The sequence below is a fragment of the Anomaloglossus baeobatrachus genome, chromosome 2 (genome assembly GCF_048569485.1).
Source record: "Anomaloglossus baeobatrachus isolate aAnoBae1 chromosome 2, aAnoBae1.hap1, whole genome shotgun sequence".
In the NCBI taxonomy this organism is placed as follows: Eukaryota; Metazoa; Chordata; class Amphibia; order Anura; family Aromobatidae; genus Anomaloglossus; species Anomaloglossus baeobatrachus.
Genome location: NC_134354.1, coordinates 107,800,276 through 107,823,370, shown reverse-complemented (window position 1 = coordinate 107,823,370; position 23,095 = coordinate 107,800,276). Strand labels below are relative to the sequence as shown.

General features: G+C 47.2%; 1 protein-coding gene across 1 annotated transcript in view; it reads left to right on the top strand.

Annotated features, from left to right (window-relative positions):
- The first annotated feature begins 14,092 nt into the window (after nt 1-14,092).
- NEK8 (NIMA related kinase 8) overlaps nt 14,093-23,095 on the top strand; it is a 145,414-nt gene continuing 136,411 nt past the window's right edge. The window contains exons 1-2 of the mRNA XM_075333189.1: nt 14,093-14,170; nt 16,895-17,100. Of these exons, the coding sequence (XP_075189304.1) occupies nt 14,124-14,170; nt 16,895-17,100 (253 nt within the window). The 5' untranslated portion in view covers nt 14,093-14,123. The remainder of the gene's footprint in view (nt 14,171-16,894; nt 17,101-23,095) is intronic.

The following is a 23,095-nucleotide window of genomic DNA, read 5'->3' as shown; positions in this document are numbered from 1 at the left end:
CTACCTGTCTCCACTGTTGGGAGCATCATCCGGAAGTGGAAGGCTTATGGAACGACTGTTAGCCTTCCACGGCCTGGACAACCTTTGAAAGTTTCCACCCGTGCCGAGGTTAGGCTTGTCCGAAGAGTCAAGGCTAACCCAAGGACAACAAGGAAGGAGCTCCGGGAAGATCTCATGGCAGTGGGGATATTGGTTTCAGTCAATACCATAAGTAACGTACTCCACCGCAATGGTCTCCGTTCCAGACGAGCCCGTAAGGTACCTTTACTTTCAAAGCGTCATGTCAAGGCTCGTCTACAGTTTGCTCATGATCACTTGGAGGACTCTGAGACAGACTGATTCAAGGTTCTCTGGTCTGATGAGACCAAGATCGAGATCTTTGGTGCCAACCACACACGTGATGTTTGGAGACTGGATAGCACTGCATATGACCCCAAGAATACCATCCCTACAGTCAAGCATGGTGGTGGCAGCATCATGCTGTGGGGCTGTTTCTCAGCCAAGAGGCCTGGTCATCTGGTGCGCATCCATGGGAAGATGGATAGCACGGCCTACCTGGAGATTTTGGCCAAGAACCTCCGCTCCTCCATCAAGGATCTTAAGATGGGTCGTCATTTCATCTTCCAACAAGACAACGACCCAAAGCACACAGCCAAGAAAACCAAGGCCTGGTTCAAGAGGGAAAAAATCAAGGTGTTGCAGTGGCCTAGTCAATCTTCTGACCTTAACCCAATTGAAAACTTGTGGAAGGAGCTCAAGATTAAAGTCCACATGAGACACCCAAAGAACCTAGATAACTTGGAGAAGATCTGAATGGAGGAGTGGGCCAAGATAACTCCAGAGACCTATGTCGGCCTGATCAGGTCTTATAAAAGACGATTATTAGCTGTAATTGCAAACAAGCGTTATTCCACAAAATATTAAACCTAGGGGTTGAATAATAATTGACCCACACTTTTATGTTGAAAATTTATTAAAATTTAACTGAGCAACATAACTTGTTGGTTTGTCAGATTTATACATCTGTTAATAAATCCTGTTCTTGTTTGAAGTTTGCAGGCTCTAACTTATTTGCATCTTATCAAACCTGCTAAATCTGCAGGGGGTTGAATACTACTTGTAGGCACTGTATATACACACATACACTACAGTTCAAAAGTTTGGGGTCACCCAGACAATATTGTCTTTTCCATGAAAAATCATACTTTTATTTATCAAATGAGTTGCATAATGAATAGAAAATACAGTCCAGACATTGATTAGGTTAGAAATAATGATTTTTACTTGAAATAATAATTTTGTTCTTCAAACTGTGCTTTCTTCACAGAATGCTCCTTTGCAGCAATTCCAGTTTTGCAGACCTTTGGCATTCTAGCTGTTAATTTGCGGAGGTAATCTGGAGATATTTCACCCCATGCTTCCAGAAACCCCTCCCATAAGTTGGATTGGCTTGATGGGTACTTTTTGCGTACCATACGGTCAAGCTGCTCCCACAACAGCTCAATAGGGTTGAGATCTGTTGACTGGGCGGCCACTCCATTACAGATAGAATACCAGCTCCCTGCTTTGTCCCTAAATAGTTATTGCATAGTTTGGAGGTGTGCTTTGGGTCATTGTCCTGTTGTAGGATGAAATTGGCTCCAGTCAAGCGCTGTCCACAGTGTATGGCATGGCGTTGCAAAATGGAGTGATAGCCTTCCTTATTCAAAATCCATTTCACCTTGTACAAATGTAACGGGGTGCCAGGGGTGTCTCGGGGGTTGTAGTCGTGGCCCCTTTTTCTAGCAGACTTACCTCTGGCTCCGCCGTCACTTTTGGGACAGGAGATGTCTTGGTGGGGCAGAGTGTGGTGGTGCAGATGTCGCCATCAGAGATACAAACACTTGATAGACGTGGATCAATTGAACCAGCAGGCATGTTTATTGTACACTTCTTCATGACAGAGGCAATACTCGGATGATGTCACAACTTTCGGCTGGGGAAAACCTTCTCTGGATGTCTCCTCTAGTGGGGATGTGCCCGGCTACTCCACTTCACCTGGCTCCCACTTCGGCTAACACAGACTGGACCCACACCAATTCTGCTTCACACTTGAGGACACTTCTTCTCTTCTTTTCTCTCGCTTTCCTGTTCACCCAGCTCCCACACTCTGCCCCTTCTGCTTCTTCTCTCCCGTCCCGTACTCAACTGCCTCAGACTCTAACTTTTCCTTAACAACTCCTTTTCTCCCTCCCCCTTCTGCTGCTGGCTCCACCTTGCTCCTACACTGTTGCTGTGGGGACAGCAGTCCCACCCGGCCACTAGGGGAAACCCACTAAAACAGAATAAAACATCTTTATTAAATCACATCAACATTAACAGTGTTCAGGGGGAAACTGCGCCTCCTTGTAAGGGGTCTGCCCACCCCTTACATTCCTCCCCTCTTTAAGCCTTAGCCTCCCGGCAAGGCACGACTCTAAAAACACAAGTTAGCAGCAAAATCATTTTTATAACACTATAAACATGTCCACATCAAGGCACACGCAAGGGGCACACAAGTCCGGCGCCCGGAGTCCCTCCTGGGAGCTCCCGGTCTTAGTAGATAGTGTGCCCGGAGGCCTTCAGCAGGCACTCCCGGTCTTTGCAGGTCTTCTGCCCGGAGGCTTTTGCAGCCCTCCCGGTCTTAGAAGGCAGGAACACAAAACAGCAAAGTCTTCTTTAACAACACGGAGGGAGCCCCTGGCTCAGTCCAGCGTCAGGCTCCTTCCGGGCTCAGCAGCTTGAACAGGTTGTAAACAGTAGAACTTTTCCGGCTCTTCAACAATGCCGGTATTTAACACAAACATGTCCATCACCTCCGGTCACCACGGGTCACTCGGGATGGTAAGCGCGCTGCCATTCGGCCCGCTGAGCCCTCACGTAATCAGAAAGGGACTGACCTGGCAAGCGGCGCAATCTCCGGAACGGTTCGTAGTTGACAGGTGGTTCTGGTGCCTCTGCCTCCGGTTTTGCCTCTTCGACCCCCGACAGGGGTGACGGGGTCTCTGAACGGGACGGCTGTGGGCTGCCCACGACGATCACCGGATGTGTGACCAGGCTCTGGTGAATTGCCAGCACCGCCGGGGTCCCCTTCTCTGGGTCAGCACTCGGTCCGGTCATGACTTCAGGTGATACCGCTAGTGTGCTGCTCGGCCGGGAAATCTCAGCTAGTACCGGTCGCTGTTGGGAACGCCTCCGGTATTGGCATTCTTGCCATTCGATTTCCTGTTGCCATTGTGCGGCCTCTTGTGTAGTGGGCATCCGGGTCACTCCCACGGCAAACAGGCCCCGGCATCCCACTTCTCTCCGGAACCTCACTTTTTCTCCCGGGTACAAGGTATGAAGGCGTTGTGGTAAGCCCTCAGTGTCCAGGTTTACCCGGTTGTAGAAGAAATGGTCACCGGTCTCTTCATCCTCAATGAATCCATAGCCCTCCTTCTGGTTAAATTTAACTACGGTTCCGACGGTGCACTGCCGTTCAAACTCGTCGCTGAGGGGACCAGCCATCATTTCGCGGGCTATGGTCTCAGCCAGTAATCTCTCCTGCACCGGATCGGGTTCAGGCGATGGGGACTTTCGCTGCGTCAAGGGCGTCGGCTTCACCGGCTCCCAAAAGAATCCCCACTCGTCCTCTTCTAGCTCCCGGGCGTGTTGCTCTCCCGGGGCCGGAACTGCTGTGTGGATTGGAGCTCCCAGGACTTGGTTTCCCGGATGTAGCTGTGCCGTGTAGGTGGCCCGGACTTCAGTCGAGGTCTCACCGCTCGCGGCGTCCCAGGTAGTGACCCAGGATACTTTTGTGGGCCGCTCCGGTCCTTCTGGCACAGCTGGTAGGGCAAGGGTAAGTCCTTCCGCGGCCGCAGTCTGCTTCGGGCGTCCTCTGCCCAGGCTGGTTGCCACCAGCGCGCCCACTGCAGCATGCTGTCTTCTCGGAGTCTCCATTTTGCTCGGAGTCAGTCTCTGTGCTGTCGCTTCTTGCAATGGCGCCGGGGACAGTGGAGATGCTGGAGAAGGTGGAGGCGGGCCTTCTTTTCCCGCTCTTGGGTATACTCCACCCCCAGTCTCGCACATCACATCGACCCGGCCAAGGCGGCTCTTCTTTTTTCCTGTAACGCCGCCCACTTCACATATCTTCATCAGCATCCTGGGGCCAGCACCTCCCTTCTTTGAGCGGCGCACTCCGCACTTCTTTTTCTTCACCGGCCAGCCCCAGGCTCTTCTTTTGGCGCCAATTCTTCGCGCGCTCACTGTGTCCATAAAGACGACGGCCATCTTGCCGCCATCTTGTGCCCGGTCCAACGCCTTAGGCACCACTTGTTCTTCCCACCATGGGATCGGGACCCTTCGCCAATAATCCGGATCCTGTGCCCTAGGTACCACTTGGTCTCCATCTTCTTGGATCGGGACCCTTTGCATATAATCCGGATCCTGCCGACTACGCCACATGTAACGGGGTGCCAGGGGTGTCTCGGGGGTTGTAGTCGTGGCCCCTTTTTCTAGCAGACTTACCCCTGGCTCCGCCGTCACTTTTGGGACAGGAGATGTCTTGGTGGGGCAGAGTGTGGTGGTGCAGATGTCGCTGTCAGAGATACAAACACTTGATAGACGTGGATCAATTGAACCAGCAGGCATGTTTATTGTACACTTCTTCATGACAGAGGCAATACTCGGATGATGTCACAACTTTCGGCTGGGGAAAACCTTCTCTGGATGTCTCCTCTAGTGGGGATGTGCCCGGCTACTCCACTTCACCTGGCTCCCACTTCGGCTAACACAGACTGGACCCACACCAATTCTGCTTCACACTTGAGGACACTTCTTCTCTTCTTTTCTCTCGCTTTCCTGTTCACCCAGCTCCCACACTCTGCCCCTTCTGCTTCTTCTCTCCCGTCCCGTACTCAACTGCCTCAGACTCTAACTTTTCCTTAACAACTCCTTTTCTCCCTCCCCCTTCTGCTGCCGGCTCCACCTTGCTCCTACACTGTTGCTGTGGGGACAGCCGTCCCACCCGGCCACTAGAGGAAACCCACTAAAACAGAATAAAACATCTTTATTAAATCACATCAACATTAACAGTGTTCAGGGGGAAACTGCGCCTCCTTGTAAGGGGTCTGCCCACCCCTTACACAAATCTCCCACTTTACCAGCACCAAAGCAACCCCAGACCATCACATTACCTCCACCATGTTTGACAGATGGCGTCAGGCACTCTTCCAGCATCTTTTCAGTTGTTCTGCGTCTCACAAATGTTCTTTTATGTGATCCAAACACCTCAAACTTTGATTCGTCTGTCCATAACACTTTTTTCCAATCTTCCTCTGTCCAATGTCTGTGCTTTTTTGCCCATAGTAATCTTTTCCTTTTATTAGCCAGTCTCAGATATGTTTTTTTTCTTTGCCACTCTGCCCTGAAGGCCAGCATCCTGGAGTCGCCTGTTCACTGTAGACGTGACACTGGGGTTCTGCAGGTACTATTTAATGAAGCTGCCAGTTGAGGACCTCTGTGGCATTGATTTCTCAAACTAGACACTGTAATGTACTTGTCTTGTTGCTCAGTTGTGCAGCGGAGCCTCCCACTTCTCTTTTTCTACTCTGGTTAGAGCCTGTTTGTGCTCTCCTCTGAAGGGAGTAGTACACACTGTTGTAGGAAATCTTCAGTTTCTTGGCAATTTTTCACATGGAATATCCTTAATTTTTAAAAACAAGAATAGACTGTGGAGTTTCACATGAAAGTTCTCTTTTGCTGGCCATTTTGAGAGTTTAATGGAACCAACAAATGTAATGCTCCAGATTCGCAACTAGCTCAAAGGAAGGTCAGTTTTATAGCTTCTCTAATCAGCAAACTGTTTTCAGCTGTGCTAACATACTTGCACAAGGGTTTTCAAGGGATTTCTAAACATCCATTAACACAGTTAGTAAACACAATGTACCATTAGAACACTGGAGTGGTATTTCTTGGAAATGGGCCTCTATACACCTATTTAGATATTGCATTCAAAACTAGATGTTTGAAGCTAGAATAGTCATTTACCTTTTTACCACATTAACAATGTATAGTGTGTATTTCTGTTAGCTTTATTGAAAAAAATTTGCTTTCCTTTCAAAAATAAGGAAATATCTAAGTGACCCTAAACTTTTGAACTGTAGTGTGAATATATATATATATATATATATATATATATAAAAAAAAAACACTGATCAAAATTAGAGAGAACTTCCAATACTTGCATGCTATTGGGGTTATTGGGGTTAATCTGGCAGCTGGTGCTAATTTCCTTAGTTATCTGACAAACCCTATGTAACTGGCAGCCTAACTTTCCAGTTTGCACAGTCTTTGCAAAAATGGTGTCCTGTTCCAAAGTGACTGAAACCCTCCAGTAGCAGCGAAAAGGGTGACCCTATCAGCCATAGCAAGAGAAGTTAGTCATTCCGAGCCTGTGATTTCGAGAATATTGTATCTTTACAACATCCCAAACTCTGTCAAGCCTCACAAGAAGGTTAGTTGCCATCGAAAGGCAAATGCAAGAGAAGACAGAATAATGCAGAGACTCTCCATGGGTGATTGTTTCAACACTGCAGCTGGAATTGCTCGCCAGTTCAGAACTGAATAGGGTAAGGATCTGTCTCGCCATACAGTGTCATGACGTTTAAGAGTATTTGGACTGAAAACCCACTCTGCAGAGACCAAACCTTTCATTAGCAGAAAGAATCAAAAGGCTAGACTCACCTTTGGTGAGGAGCAGGTTGTGTGGACAGAGGAGACGTGGTCCACAATTCATTTTAGTGTTGAAAGCAAGTTTAATTTACTTGGGTCTGATAGGTAACATTATGTTTGTCGACAAACTGGGGAAAGACTGAACCTAAAGTGTGTTAAGAAGTCAGTGAAAGGTGGTGGAGGAAGTGTCATGGTTTGGGGAATGGTTTCTGTAGTAGGAGTTGGACCTCTCATACATCTACATGGCAGAGTGAATGCAAGTGTGTATCAGAACCATCTTCAACAACACGTGATTCCTTACTTGCGTTCCTCACTCAATCAGCCAGCAATTTTCATGCAGGACAATGCCCCCTGTCACACAGCAAAATGGGTAAAGCAGTTCCTTGAAACAGAAAACATTGAAACAATGGCCAGCCCAGACTCCTGATCTAAACCCAATAGAAAACCTCTGGAAATTCTTTGGTGACAAAGTTATGGCCAAGAAACCCACAACAATCAAAGAACTGTGGAAGAGACTGGAAGAAGAGTGGACCAAAATCACACTAGAGCAGTGTTAGAGACTTGTGATGTCCTGTTTCCTCAGATGTGCTGAAGTCATTCGAAGCAAAGGCCTGAACAATTCCTACTGATTGGTGACTGATGTTACCTTTAGAAAATGTAGTTATAATCTTTCTCTGTGCTACAGTCATTTCTGTTTTCTAATTATGATCATCACGTTTTGGGCAAAATAAAAGTTTTATACTGAAAACTTTGGATCTTTGTAAAACACTGTTCTAGTAGCATGGTGTACCCCTTACAAAAATCCTTCAAATGTTGAACAATGTAGATTACATTATTTCTTATTTCTGAAAAAAGCAAGTGATCATACATTGTTCTCTTATTTTGATCTCCAATATATAAAGTGGATGGGGTTTAGGCTCACCAGATATTTTTGCCTCATTCATCATTACCGACTTTTTGAACAGTCACAAAGCTTTTGTGTAAATGCACTATAGTTCTGCCATCCCCACCCTCATTGGCGTTGATGCTATATGTGTCAAAATATAATTGCACAATTTTGTTTTTTTTTTCCTGAAAGGTGTGACTTTTTACGCTAAAATGTAACAGAATGTTTAAAGCTAAACATAAAGAATCATTTTGTACTTTGCACAAAATTCATGAACCGCATCCACCATTTATCACCAAAACCAGAAATGAATACACAAGACAATAAATATGGTTCTGATTTTGATAAATTGTGATGTCCTGCCCCATCCTGCTTACGTTTTACCCACATTGGAGAAGTTAACCTGGACTAGCGTAAAACTCCCAAAGTTGCAATATTTTTGCGCAACGTCAAGTTGTGTCAAAAGTTTGCGACAGTTCAACGTTCTTCACTCAAGAAAACACCTTGATGGATTGGGCCCACCTTGATAAAATCGCAAATGATGAAACAGGCCCAGGATGTATGATGAGGCTGCAGATTTCCCAATTTATGCTGTGTTTTTATCATAACAGACTAAGGTTCTGCCAAGCCAAATATTTTCTATTAAAAGTCATTCATGTGCAATACTGCATACACAAAGCATTGTGATCTCGGTGAGGTTTTCTAAGGATAATGATTCATAGGATGTGGAATTTACCTTCTGTAATATAAATACCATTATCCACCGGTAAGTATCGTAATTCGGCATTGTCTTCTTGATGTCCATCAGATATCATTTGGGGTCAGGTCAAAGTGGTGATTATTACTGTGCTATTGCTTTGATGATCTACTGGAATGACGGGTGACTACATAGTTTCTGCCCACCAGCCAGGACCAGTGTCTCCCGTTTGAAGTGTTAAGGTCCCCAGAAGGCTAACTGGCTTGTATGGGATCAGGCGTCCAGCAGCGCCTATTACAAGTACAAAGGACCACTTTCTGTATTGCATATAAGACTCAGCGCTGGCCTCCCCCACCAGGGCACACATATCTTGTAAATGCCTGTAAGCATCCTTACGGCAGGAGCTAATTACTAAAACCTAGTCAAGGCAATTAAAAAGTAGGCACATGTCACAGTCACACTGTGCAGCCTTTCACGGGTAATAAAATTGGTATTTAACTAGTATAAGAATGAATAGATAAAGATACAGCATTGTGCTCTCTGACTGCTCAACTTACCCCCCCCCCCCACCATGGCAATAAAAATCACTATTTTATCATGTCTGGTGCCTAAAGTCCAGCTTAAACCCAAATCCTTTCGGCACTGAAGTGACAAACTCCTCTGATGAAATTACCGTACTAGTCTAAGGGTGGCTTTACATGCGATATCCGGCCCGATATCGCTAGCATGCGACCCACCCCCATCGTTTGTGCGAAACGGGCATATCGCTGCCCGTCGCGCACAAAATCTGGCACCCCCGTTACCTGCATAGCGACGTCGCTGTGACCGGCGTACCGCCTCCTTTCTAAGGGGGCGGTCCGTTCGGCGTCACAGCGATGTCACTAAGCGGCCGCCCAATGAAAGCGGAGGGGCGGAGATGAGCGGGACGTAACATCCCACCCACCTCCTTCCTTCCGCATTGTGGCCGGAGGCAGGTAAGGAGATGTTCCTCGTTCCTGCGGCGTCACACGTAGCGATGTGCACTGCCGCAGGAACGAGGAACAACTTCGCCCCTGCGACAGCAGCGATAACTGGCAGCGGACCCCCATGTCAACGAGGAGCGATTTTGGACGTTTTTGCAACGATCCAAAATCGCTCCTAGGAGTCACACGCTACGACATCGCTACAGCGGCCGGATGTGCGTCACAAAATCCGTGACTCCAACGAGATCGCTGTAGCGAAATCGTAGCGTGTAAAGCCCGCTTAATATGTCAAATCTGTCACAGTGGCCCATGCTGGCTCACACATTTAGTGCATCTTTACACAGTTTTGTCTACATTTATACCAGTTTACTGCTGGGTTATTTTTGACCATCTTATTGCCCCAAATTTGGGTGCACCTTCGTGTCTCCTAAGCAAATGTTTTTTTTTTAATTTTATTTAAATGCAGCACATGCCAAAATAAAAAATAATAATAAGACTAGAAAAACGAAGCGCTGATAGGGTATTACCTGATGACAAGAGTAATTTATAAAAAATTATATACACTCACCTAATGTGGTTGTGATAGTCAAAACACCTGCCAAGCATAAGATAATGGCGTCTGCCGCAGCCCCACGTGGATGAGCATTCAAACAGGAGAAGGGGTTAACGCCGCACATCAGCCCAAATAAAAAAAAAAAATAATAGGAGACAAGAAATAGAAAGACGCCACTGAGAAAAGGTACGAGCAATAAAAAAAGAGGAAAGGAGCTCGGGAGATGCTGAAGTTGTGAAAAGGTTCCCAGATCAGGGGTAAGAGACTGAGTTACATATTTTTGGCATCCATTTAGTCCAGTCAAAATACGGTTTGACCCAGAACAAATTCCAAGAAAGCGTTTTATGATTTTTTTTATTACTATTATATGTGGGAAACAACATATTAAAAGTTTTCCAAAAATTGATCACCACAAAGGTCCTAACTATGACGTCATAAGACGATGACAGCCATCGCACTAAAAATATCGAATATTTCCCTATTTTAGAGCTGTAGCTGTAGGTTACAGAAGAGTTTGCATTTTTTATACTATATATTTTCATATAACAATTTTTATACAAAGTTTTATACTAACTACATGGACAGGCGAGATCATGATGTCATCAATGACGTCATGACATACATGTACATTTCTAGAACAATCTCCACATCTGCATCCCCCTCTGATTGTATTTCGTGGCAACCTGTGTCATTCATGCGCTGTGAAACGAGATTGATAAGAGACTGTTTGTTCTCCACATTCGAAAGGAAGTCCTCCTTTTTCCCGACAAATTTCTTTCCTTCAGCAATGTTCACTTTGTTACTTGTTCGATTTTTGCGCCGTCGCTGATGGGTAATGTCCTTAGTGTTTGGCCCTCCAATGTAACCATCAAATACTATCGTAGCCTTACCATAGTGCTTTACTGTGAAAGATGCATAGTCTTCAACGATTGAACAATATGTCTTTCCTTCTGACCACTTCAGTCGATGGAGAAGAGAACCTCCGTCATGAACATAATGTTCCACTTCTGGTACATCCTTGCCAGGGTCTTGGCTTTCATTGACCGCTTGTACTTAACTGAAAACAGTGATTGACCCTCCATTGTTGCCACTATTTCTCTGCCAATGGTGAACAGGTTATGGACATTCACATCCTTATTTGCACTGACACCGGTGATAATGTTGCGAAGAGACACTTCATCAGAGAAAGGTGAAAAGGTCTCGAGTTTATCTGCAATTTTCTCCAGGTCTTCACGATCTCTTCTCATCCTTGACGTTCTTGCCTCCTTGTGTTGTTGACTGGTGACAAAGCTCTGGCGAGTGAAACCCTGCATTGTATCACTGTAGGAAGAGGACACTGGCACAGACAGAGTCCCCAAGGCCCTCTGATGTTTGGACATTCCACTTCCTCTGGTGAGTACTCCTGCAGTTTTTAGGGAGCGCATCAGAGCTTGCTCGATGACTAGGTCGCAACCCAGGCCTGCCCAGTACTGAACAGTACGCCTTACAACATGCAAGCCATTCATAAATCTATGGAAGACTGATGGCATTTCATCTTCCAGAGTGGTCATAGGTAGGCCGCCTTCACATAGTTCCCATGCCCAGCAGCTGCAAGAATGGGCAAACATTTGGCTACAGCATGAAGGTGCATCATCCAGGATCCTGTACGATCGGCCTCGATAAGCTACCTTGCAATTCCTACCATCTGTTGGTAATTCAGCCATAGTTTACTGGTGCGAGAGTGAGCGGATAATCCGTTTCTTTTGGTGGACAAGAGGTGGACAATTTCACTAAGGCAGGTAGAAGTGATGACCGAATTTAAGTCACTCTCCCCTGTCAGTGTCCGAACATACAACTGCTCAAGTTCTTGCAACAGGTCTGCAAAACCGGGATGGTCGCAAAGTACTTTGTCTGCAACTTGCTTAACATTTTACAACTTTGGCGGCCTTAATCTTTGACGTCATATTTGGACCCTTTGTGGTAACCCTATCTTGGCAAACTTTTAGTATGTTTTTTCTCTACATGTAATACTACAAAAAAAACCCAATAAAACGCTTTCTTGGAATTTGTTCAGGGTAAAGGTTTTTTTTTTCGTATTTTGACTGGACTAATTGCACACTTTTTGTAAAGAAAAAATAATTCAGACCCACGCAAAAACAGATTATTAATATAGTAAACCTGTACAACCCTTAGGTTCCCTTCACACATCCGTCAAAAATGTTTGTGTTTTGCATGGCCGTGTTGTAGGTACGTATGGCCATCTGTGTGTGATTTTGGCACACTAGTGTTCACTGTGTGCTATCCGTGATAGCACACAGAGCAGGAACTGTTTACTCACCTGTACCCGGCACTGCTATCCGTAGTGCTGATGTCTCCGGTGCTGCTGCTTCCAGGTCCGTGGTGCAGTGAATATTCATGAGCATAATGAGCGGGCTAGGAAGCAAGTGACAGCAGCGCCGAAGACAGCAACGCTGGAGACAGATGAGTATAGAAAATCATTTTATTTCAAATACACGTGTTTTCACCGGTATGTGTCACACTGATGTCACACGGATCACATCAGTGTGTGGAGCGGGTGACATTAGTGCTGCTGGAGAAAAATTGACTTGTCTTTGTGCGGAACACACAGACACGCGTGTGTTCCATACGGACAAACGGTCGTTGTGAAAACAGTCATGTGTGCGCAGACCCATTGATTTTAATAGGTCTGCATATGTCCGAGTCTCCGGTACGTATGAAAATGGACGTCATACATATCGGAATCACGGACGTGCCAAATTGATAGAACATCGTGTGATACTACTGCCAGCAGGAAAAGGGGCTTTAAAAAGTCCTCCCATAATTCTTTGCTGTCTAGAAAATAGGCTGGTTTAGTAAGGGTCCATTCCCACAATCAGTGATAGGGCCCGTGTCCACGATCAGTGGTAGGACGCATGCCCACGATCAGTGTTAGGACCCGTGTCCACGATCAGTGGTAGGGCGCATGCTCATTATCAGTGTTCGGGCCCGTGTCCACGATCAGTGGTAGGGCGCATGCCCACGATCAGTGTTCGGGCCCATGTCCATGATCAGTGGTAGAGCGCATGCCCACGATCAGTGTTAGGGCCCGTGCCCATGATCAGTGTTCGGGTCCATGTCCACGATCAATGGTAGGGTGCATGCCCACAATCAGTGTTAGGGCCCGTGCCCATGATCAGTGTTCGGGCCCATGTCCACGATCAATGGTAGGGTGCATGCCCACGATCAGTGTTAGGGCCCGTGCCCATGATCAGTGTTAGGGCTCGTGTCCACGATCAGTGTTAGGGCTCGTGTCCACGATCAGTGTTAGGGCCCGTGTCTACGATCAGCGGTAGGGCTCGTGTCTATGATCAGCGGTAGGGCTCGTGTCTACGATCAGCGGTAGGGCGCATGCCCACGATCAGTGTTAGGGCCTGTGACCATGATCAGTGTTAGCAGCGTTTGGGAAGCAGAGTGTTCTTGCTGGGCCCAAAGCGTGATGTACCATAGAAGCAACGTAGATGAGATTTATAGAAATCTCCGGCCCACTGTGCTTCTATTTAACGTTGTGCAAACTCACTTGCAGCGCGGCTTTCCATGCATGCCATTTTATTTTGTGGAGGCGCAAGTGTTCTTGGTAGAAGAACACAAACAAAATCCCCACAGGACACTAATTGTGTAGCTAATGCCAGAACACAGCGTCTCCTCATTGTGGGCACGCACCCACAGTGACGCGTCTTTAGGGTCCGCAGCGTTTTTTTCTAAGTGCCGCGTGATCTGGATATGAAGCTTTTTTCCAGCAGGAGTTGAATTTTTCCTAAAATGCGTGTATAAAAAAAATAAATTGCAAAAAAGATTCAAGGAAGAGAATGGAATATAAAACCTCTGGCCCCCAAAATGTTACAAAAGTAAAATCAGTGCGTCCATTTGTATCAATTTTTCACATGAAACCAGTGAGAAGGGTATTGCAGAGGGTGCAAGGGGCACAACAGCTGGCACAAACTAAAATGGGGCAACATAGCACTAATGGGAAGTCACTTAGTATTTATATCAGCCACAATCACATTTTACAAGTTTTACCCTGCTCTGGGCAGTTTTCCCACATCTCTGCCCTCTTCACCCAGCCTCCACTTCTTTTCTACTGCCCACACTCCTGCTCTGGCACTGCGCAGGCGCACAAACACACTGTCCTCTGTTCTAGCCACATCAACCGGACAAGCGCTTTGCTGTTGTTTAATTTGTCCCACGCAAGCTTCCGTACAGTTTTCCCGGACGTGTAACCATGGAAACGGTAGGAAGTTTGTGCCGGGGGGCTTCAAGATGGAGAAATACCAGAAAATCCGGGTGGTCGGCAGAGGAGCCTTCGGGTGAGACTCCTGGGATCCTCCTGCTCTGTTCAGTGGTAGTAATTGTGGCGGGCTCCTCCTCATCCTCTCCAGGTCGCGCTATTCCCTGGGCTGCTCCGGTCTCTTTTCTCCCCCGCACATAACATAGTGGACACTTCTCAGGGGCAGCTTGCATTTTTACATAAATGTCTGAATTTATAGCTAAAATCATATTTTTTCAATATGGTATCATAAAAATGGTCACACGATTTGCAGCCTATTTCCTCCGTGTTGCCCTGTCTATTGCTGGCTGCAGGATGAGGTAACTGAGGACCGTCAGTGAGCTCGTTCTGAGTCTTTTATCTTTTTTGAGCTTCTCTCATCTGATTTAGGACCACTGGCCACATTAAAGTTAGTGAACAATGAGCCTGTAATATTCTTTAAAGAGAACTAACCAGCAGGATTCTCATATATAAAGTAAAGCCAGTGCTATACTGGCGCTAGGATGCTGAATGTAAGCATGGCTTCTGTTCTGAGATTGGATGTTTCATTTCAGAAATATGTGCAAGTAAAGTTCCAGCAATGCACTGCTGTTTGATTGACAGGTGCAACAGGAAGGGAATATGTGGGTCGGGTCTTGCTATCTATTCCCGCCCCTGTCTGCTGCCCCGGAATTAACATCTATGACGGCAACAAGGGGAGGAAGGACAGGCAGACAGAGGGCGGGAATAGAGCCATATATTCCTGCCCCTGTTGCACCTGTCAATCAAATAGCAGTGCATTGCTGGAACTTTACTTGCTCATATTTCTGAAATAAAACATCCAATCTCAGAACAGAAGCTATGCTTACATTCAGCATCCTAGCACCAGTATAGCACTGGCCTTACTTTATATATGAAAATCCTGCTGATTGGTTCCCTTTGGTGACATCCAATCGCAACATTATTTTTAGCCCTAAATACCTGCATTTAAGTGAAAAGAAAATTGACTGCAAAGATAGATAACTCTTTCATTTCTATGCACATATTTTTCATTGTTCTGATGCATCTGAAATGAGAAAAATAAAACAAAGTAACTGTGCTGTAATCTTGAAGAAATGTTTCCTTGCGTTTCAAGTTTACAGCTCCTGTGCAGACCCAGCTGTATCCATGGTAACAGACTACAGACGATCTGCTGTAGTCTGATGCTGCAGTCACTCTGTCTTTCATCTGTTCTCTACTGCTACAGGCTCCCTATTACAGGCTGTCCATCTGCCGGAAATCGTGCTTTCCCCATCTTTTCTGTGGACAGTAAAATCATGGTTCCAGCGTGTTTAGCGCTGTGTATGGTACTTTTCTGCAGCTTGTACTGTGCACATCCCCTTAGGGAAGCCTTACCTGCACAGATCAGTATCTAAATTGTCCCCCACAGTGTTATGGCAGGTTAAGTCATGAGCCGTCAGGTTAAGTCATGAGACAGTCGGAGATCCTTGGGTTTATCACCATATCTGTCATAGCGTTCACTGAGACCACTGCTCAGACCCCCTAAGTAAATATAACTCTCAGAAAATAAATAAATACCACCCCAAGTTAATACAGACCTCAGACTAGAAACCACGATTAAATGCGAACCCCAAATCAGATTCCTACAATAGAAATAGACCCCAAACCAGACCCCGAAAATAAATGTATCCCTCAGATCAGACATCTGAAATAAGTATACACCCCTAGAATATCCAAAAGAAATGCAGACCTCCCCCTTAAATAGACCTCCAGCCAGACATGTGAAGTTTAGACCCCGAGATACCTAAAGAAACTCAGACTGCCGTATAAATAGCCCCAAGACCAGACTCCCCTCCCCCATTAAAACCATCTTAAGGCCTGTTTCACACATCCGGCACACTCCAGTACAGTGCAATATAGTACAATGGCATCGCGGCAACCTCCGGTCACTTACTGTCATGTGACCGGAGGTTGCCGCGAGGCTATTGTACAGTATTAACACTGTACTGGAGTGTGCCGGATCCGGCGAAATGCCGGAAGTGTGAAACGGGCCTTAGACTAGACCCCCATTGATGCATATTCTGGTGCAAGTCCCCCTTTAAACAAGCCCCCAATTATTGTGACCTCGGATCACAAGCCAACATGTATGATTAGTAGTGATGAGCGGGCACTACTATGCTCGGGTGCTCAGTGCTCGTAGCGTGCAGTTGGACGCTCAGATGCCCGCGACTCAAGTACTGGGTATAATGGAAGTCACGGGGAGCTTGAGCATTTTACCGGAAGATCTGGAAAAATGCTCGCGTTCCCCATTGACTTCCATTATACTCGGTACATGAGTTGCGCCCATTCAAGGGTCCGACTGCTCGTTACAAGTACCGAGCACCCAAGCATGGTAGTGCTCACTCATCACTAATAATTACCCCAGACCTGACCCCTCACCTTTACAGCCCCTTGTCTATACAGAGCCTATACTAGACTCTAATTTATACAGACCCAATGTATAATGCTGCTCCTATCCCTTTGCTGATGCCCTCCTCACTCCCGGGCAGCGCTGCAGGCTACTTCTGGCAACTTACCAGCATCAGGACATTGCCTGCAAAAGCTCCCAGGAATGAAGAGATAGGAGCAGTGAGTGGGGAGTGTAATTGTAAGAAATCCATCGCCCGGGACATTTTCCCCTTCCTCGGGGTTTTTCAGAGATCCAGCTCCACATGACCAGTATGGATGATTGGCGGTGACTGTATGATTGAGAATCAGAATTTGACATATTCGGGTCTTTTCACAGGATCGTGCACTTGTGCTTGAGAAAAGCCGACCAAAAATTAGTAATCATCAAGCAGATCCCTGTGGAGCAGATGACTAAAGACGAGCGCCTCGCTGCACAAAACGAATGTCAAGTACTAAAACTCTTAAATCACCCAAACATCATTGAATACTACGAGAACTTCCTGGAAGACAAGGCCCTTATGATTGCTATGGAGTATGCTCCAGGTCAGTGCCACAATTGCCTGCAGTGGTCATGCAACAGAATGTTATACAACTACTGTATGATTACCTAAATTCTCCATTATACATGGAATCTTTAATACAAGGAGTAACACTCTCAAGTGCGAATGGGAGTGGACCCACTGGCCCCCTGAAGACTGTGCATCCACTGGGTATCCTTTGTGGGCCAGTGGGTCCACTCCCGCTCGCACTTGCGAGCATTACATCTTATATTAAGGATTACGGGGATACCCGGGCTTACCCAGATGTGTGAGAGGCTTAACTAAGCGCCTAACGGGTATTCACCAGAGCCTCTGATGGTGAGGTTGGACTTGGCTGCCGGTAGACATCAAGTGCCACTCACAGGGCAGTGTCCGAGACTGTGGTAGCTGAGTGGAGATGAGTGACAACAGGACAGGAGTAGACTACGGACTGAACGGCTACTAGGCGTTCAGTAGGGCAGACACAGGAACTCGACAGGATTGGAACAGTCAGACAAGGTTGTCAGGTGGTGCCATAAGTTGTCAGGCAAAGGTCGTCTGATGTAGGCACAGGTAGTCAGGCACAGGTGGTCAGGTACTGGACAGGTCATCAGGCACAAGTGATCAGGTACTGGACCTGTCGTCGGGCACAGATCGTCAGGTACTTTACAGGTCGTCGGGCACAGGTCGTCAGGTACTTTACAGGTTGTCGGGCACAGATCGTCAGGTACTTTACAGGTCGTCGGGCACAGGTCGTCAGGTACTGGACAGGTCGTCTGATGTAGGCACAGGTAGTCAGGCACAGGTGGTCAGGTACTTTAGAGGTCTTCGGGCACAGGTCATCAGGTACTGGACAGGTATTCGGGCACAGGTCGTCAGGTACTGGACAGGTCGTCAGGCACAAGACGTCCAATGAAGGCACAGGACATTTGATGCAGGGAACAGGGATGGGTGCAGGGTCCAGGCTGGTACTAGGACACAAGGACACAGGCAGGACGGGTCCAGGAACACGAACAGGAACACAGGCTGGGTGGATCCAGAAATATGGACAGTAACAGGCTGGTTGAATTCAGGAACACAGACAGGTTGGGTACAAGAACACAGGATCGACGGGTCCAGGAACATGAGCAGATCAAGGTCAAGAACACAGGCTGGACGGCGCCACCTTTACAACTAGGAGCGAAATGCTGCCAGGAGGAATAAAGTTAATTTCCTCCTGGCAGTGGGGCTCTAAGTTCGGGCAGGTTCAGAACTCTACTAACTTGCAGATTCACTCTATATCTGCAGGTTAATAGCGTTTTTTCACACGACAGGTTCCCCTTTGAGCCTCCATACAGTTTAGTTTTCCTAAGGATGGTTCAACAGATAGTTCGGCCAGTTGCCATCTTGCCTGACTTGCATTGTTGAGAGCTTCTGTGTTCTCTGTGACAAAGCAACGTACAGACGACTCTGATGGCTTTTCTCCCGGCGAACACAACGATCCACAGTCTGAAGTCGAATACAGATGGTGTCAGGGGCCCCATACACATTAGTCTGTCGGCTGAGCCTCCTGATATTGGTGGGTTCGGCCCCCATTAGTGTAATGTGTATAGGACCTTTAGTCTCACAGAGAGGCGTCTTATTTGTCCTTTTTAACCTTTTCTAGGAGCAGAAAGTGTCATAATTCTTTCTGCTTTGGGCGGTTATTGCTTTGTAATCTGATAAAAGGACCGAAACCAGTTGTTTATGTAAATCCAGGTCAGAGACCAGTGTGACTCACATTATTGACAGAGGGAAGGACATTGTTTTGGAAGACACATGCCGCAATAATTGCAGGAATGTGGCTTCGTCTGGTCGCATAATGACAGCTCGGTATAAATGAGCTTATTCTTATGTGTATTGTAACCAATAGAAGCCTATTGTTTTCTATACAGTGGATTATAATGACCTGTTCACTAATCTGCCCATATATATATATATATATATATATATATATATATATATATACAGTACAGACCAAAAGTTTGGACACACCTTCTCATCTCTAGAACAACTATTAAGAGGAGACTTTGTGCAGCAGGCCTTCATGGTAAATAGCTGCTGGGAAACCACTGCTGAGGACAGGCAACAAGCAGAAGAGACTTGTATGAGCTAAAGAACACAAGGAATGGACATTAGACCAGTGGAAATCTGTGCTTTGGTCTGATGAGTTCAAATTTGAGATCTTTGGATCTCTTCCAGCCAATCGTGTTTTTATAGAAAAGGTGAACGAATGGACTCTAGATGCCTGGTTCCCACCGTGAAGCATGGAGAGGAGGTGTGATGGTGTGGGGGGGCTTTGCTGGTGACACTGTTGGGGATTTATTCAAAATTGAAGGCATACTGAACCAGCATGGCTACCACAGCATATTTCAGTGGCGTGCTATTCTATCCGGTTTGCGTTTAGTTGGACCATCATTTATTTTTCAACAGGACAATGACCCCCAAACACACCTCCAGGCTGTGTAAGGGCTATTTGACTAAGAAGGAGAGTGATTGGATGCTACGCCAAATGACCTAGCCTCCACAGTCACCAGACCTGAACCCAATCGAGATGGTTTGGGGTGAGCGGGACCTCAGAGTGAAGGCAAAAGGGCCAACAAGTGCTAAGCATCTCTGGGAACTCCTTCAGGACTGTTAGAAGACCATTTCCGGTGACTACCTCTTGAAGCTCATCAAGAGAATGCCAAGAGTGTGCAAAGCAGTAATCAAAGCAAAAGGTGGCTACTTTGAAGAACCTAGAATATAAGACATATTTTCAGTTGTTTCACACTTTTTTAAGTATTTCATTCCACATGTTTTAATTCATAATTTTGATGCCTTCAATGTGAATCTACAATTTTCAGAGTCATGAAAATAAAGAAAACTCACTGACTGAAAAGGTGTGTACAAACTTTTGGTCTGTACTGTGTGTGTATATATATATATATATATATATATATATATATATATATATATATATATATATATAAAATGCCATAGTCCAGTATTTAGCTTGTTTAATATTACTTGCACAGTGATGGTTATTGCTCTTTTCTCTGTGGTTGGCATCAGAGACAGTCTATAGAGTCCCCAGCCTTAGTGGGATGTGATTGGAAATGTTTGTTTCATCTAATAAAGTTCCAGTGTCTCTAAACAGTTTATTTATGGCAAGAGTAGACCGCGCAGGATCCCAATGGCTGGTGGCACAGGGATGGTATCCAAAATCCCCTGTGAGATAAATGCCCGTTTTTACATGTTTATGGCACGTTGCAATATCTCTGTTATGTGTATATCTATGTTTCGTGATCTCTCTTGGGCGGTATTGAACAGGAGCATTTGATATTGACCGCTGTCTATGTCGGCGATATGTTCCAAATCAAAAAAGGTCTGTGGAGCCTCTGTTAGGAGTCTCGACACAGAACTAGCCAGATATCCCTCCGGGAAGGACCTAGCCAAGGAGAACCACTCCTTGGCTAGGTCCTTCCCGGAGGGATATCTGGCTAGACAGAGGCTCCACTGACCTTTTTTGATTTGCATATTTCCCAGGGGGCAATGCACCTAGGATTTCATTGTTTTGAGCCCCCTCGTTGGCTGCCGGCGGTGTTTTCTCTGGCTGGTCTCCCCGAGATCAGTGATTGTTTCTTTGTCGCTCCTAATTGGGAGACCCAGACAATTGGGTGTATAGCTTCTGCCTCCGGAGGCCACACAAAGTATTACACTAAAAGTGTAAAGCCCCTCCCCTTCAGCCTATACACCCCCCGTACTGCTACGGGCTCATCAGTTTTTATGCTTTGTGCGAAGGAGGTCAGACATCCACGCATAGCTCCACAGCTTAGTCAGCAGCAGCTGCTGACTATGTCGGATGGAAGAAAAGAGGGCCCATAACAGGGCCCCCAGCATGCTCCCTTCTCACCCCACTCTTGTCGGCGGTGTTGTTAAGGTTGAGGTATCCATTGCGGGTACGGAGGCTGGAGCCCACATGCTGCTTTCCTTCCCCATCCCTCAATTAGGGCTCTGGGTGAAGTGGGATCCCATCGGTCTCCAGGCACAGGAGACCGTGCTCCATCCACAGCTCCTGAGGACCCTGCTGGATAGGAGCCGAGTATCGTTCAGGGACATGGCCCTGCTACTTGGAGGTACTCTGTGTCCCCGTGGGGACCGCGCACAGCAACACTCCAGCATTGCTGGGTGTGCTAGTGCACCGGGGACAGCAGCGCTGGCTGCATTTGTGCCACTATACACTTCAGCGTCGCTGAGTGTATTTGTGTAGGGGGACTGCCGCGCTGACCGCCGCTGCCATGGTTATCACTGCGGCGCGGCTGGGACTGTTAGTGCGCCGGGGACTTCGGCGCCGACCACGCTTATACGGCGGCCGCGCTTATAACCATAGTCCCCGGCTTCTGCGGCCTAGTCTCATTCTTTTCCCGCCCCCAGCCCTGCCAGTCAGAGGAAGGGCGGGACGCTGTACAGGACGGCAGCACTGAGGGCTGGAGCATGCTTTGCATACTCCACCCCCCTCACTCTGCACAGTGGGGCACCAGTTCCCGCACTTTTCTGGGTCACGCCCACGGCTCCCTCCTCTCCCCAGGACGCTGGCAGCCATTCCTCTCAGCTCTGCTAACGCTGGAGAGGAGAGACAAGCTCAAAGAGACCCAGGCAGGAATTCTGGTGCCCACACAAACGCTTTGCGCAGGCGGTAAGCAGCACCTGTGGTGCTGGCCCCACTAGTGCAGAAGTGTATTTATAGTTTATATGATTATAGTCTATACTTTACACTGTAGGGTGCACTGTTGATTTGTGGCTATTTACCCTCCTGTATTGCTCAGAGGAGACAACATACTATGCTGCCTGTGCAGCATGTACGGCTATACTGCCGGCAGGTTCCACTGACCCTCATTGTGTGCAATGCTCGGCCCCTGTGGCACTTTCTCAGCCGGAGCCTCTGCTAGGGGTGGCCCAGGGAGAACCACCTGTTAACACTGTCCAGGTGACAGGGACGGAGTTTGCAGTTTTTACTGAAAGACTTTCTGAGACTATGGCTAAGATATTAGAAGCCTTGCAGTCCAGGCCGGCATCTCAAGCCAGGGGCACTGTGGTATCATTGTCTCCTGGTTCCCCTCAGTTGGAACAGCAATGTCCTCCCGGGGTGTCTCATGGATCCCAGGGTGAGGTCTCTGACATGGAACGCAGCCCCAGACCAATTAAGCGAGCTCGCTATGAAATCCCCTCGACATCATCACAATGTTCATTGTCTCAGCGAGAGGACTCTCTGTATGATGAAGCGGAGGTAGCTGATCAGGATTCTGATCCTGAAGCCGCTCTCAACCTTGATACTCCTGATGGGGACGCCATAGTGAATGATCTTATTGCGTCCATCAATGAAATGTTGAATATTTCTCCCTCAGCTCCTCCAGTGGAGGAGTCAGCTTCTCAGCAGGAGAAATTCCGTTTCAGGTTTCCCAAGCGTACAAAGAGTATGTTTCTGGACCACTCTGACTTCAGAGAGGCAGTCCAGAAACACCGAGCTTATCCAGATAAGCGTTTTTCCAAGCGCCTTAAGGATACACGTTACCCCTTCCCCCCTGACGTGGTCAAGGGCTGGACTCAGTGTCCCAAGGTGGATCCTCCAATCTCCAGACTGGCGGCTAGATCCATAGTTGCAGTGGAAGATGGAGCTTCACTCAAGGATGCCACTGACAGACAGATGGAGCTCTGGTTGAAATCCATCTATGAAGCTATCGGCGCGTCTTTTGCTCCAGCATTCGCAGCCGTATGGGCACTCCAAGCTATCTCAGCTGGTCAGGCGCAAATTGACGCACTCACGTACGTCTGCGCCGCAGGTGGCGTCCATAACCTCTCAAACGTCGGCATTCGCGTCCTACGCTATTAATGCTGTCCTGGACTCTGCGACCCGTACGGTGGTTGCAGCCGCCAATTCGGTGGTAATACGCAGGGCCTTGTGGCTGCGGGAATGGAAGGCAGATTCGGCTTCCAAAAAGTGCTTAACTGGATTGCCATTT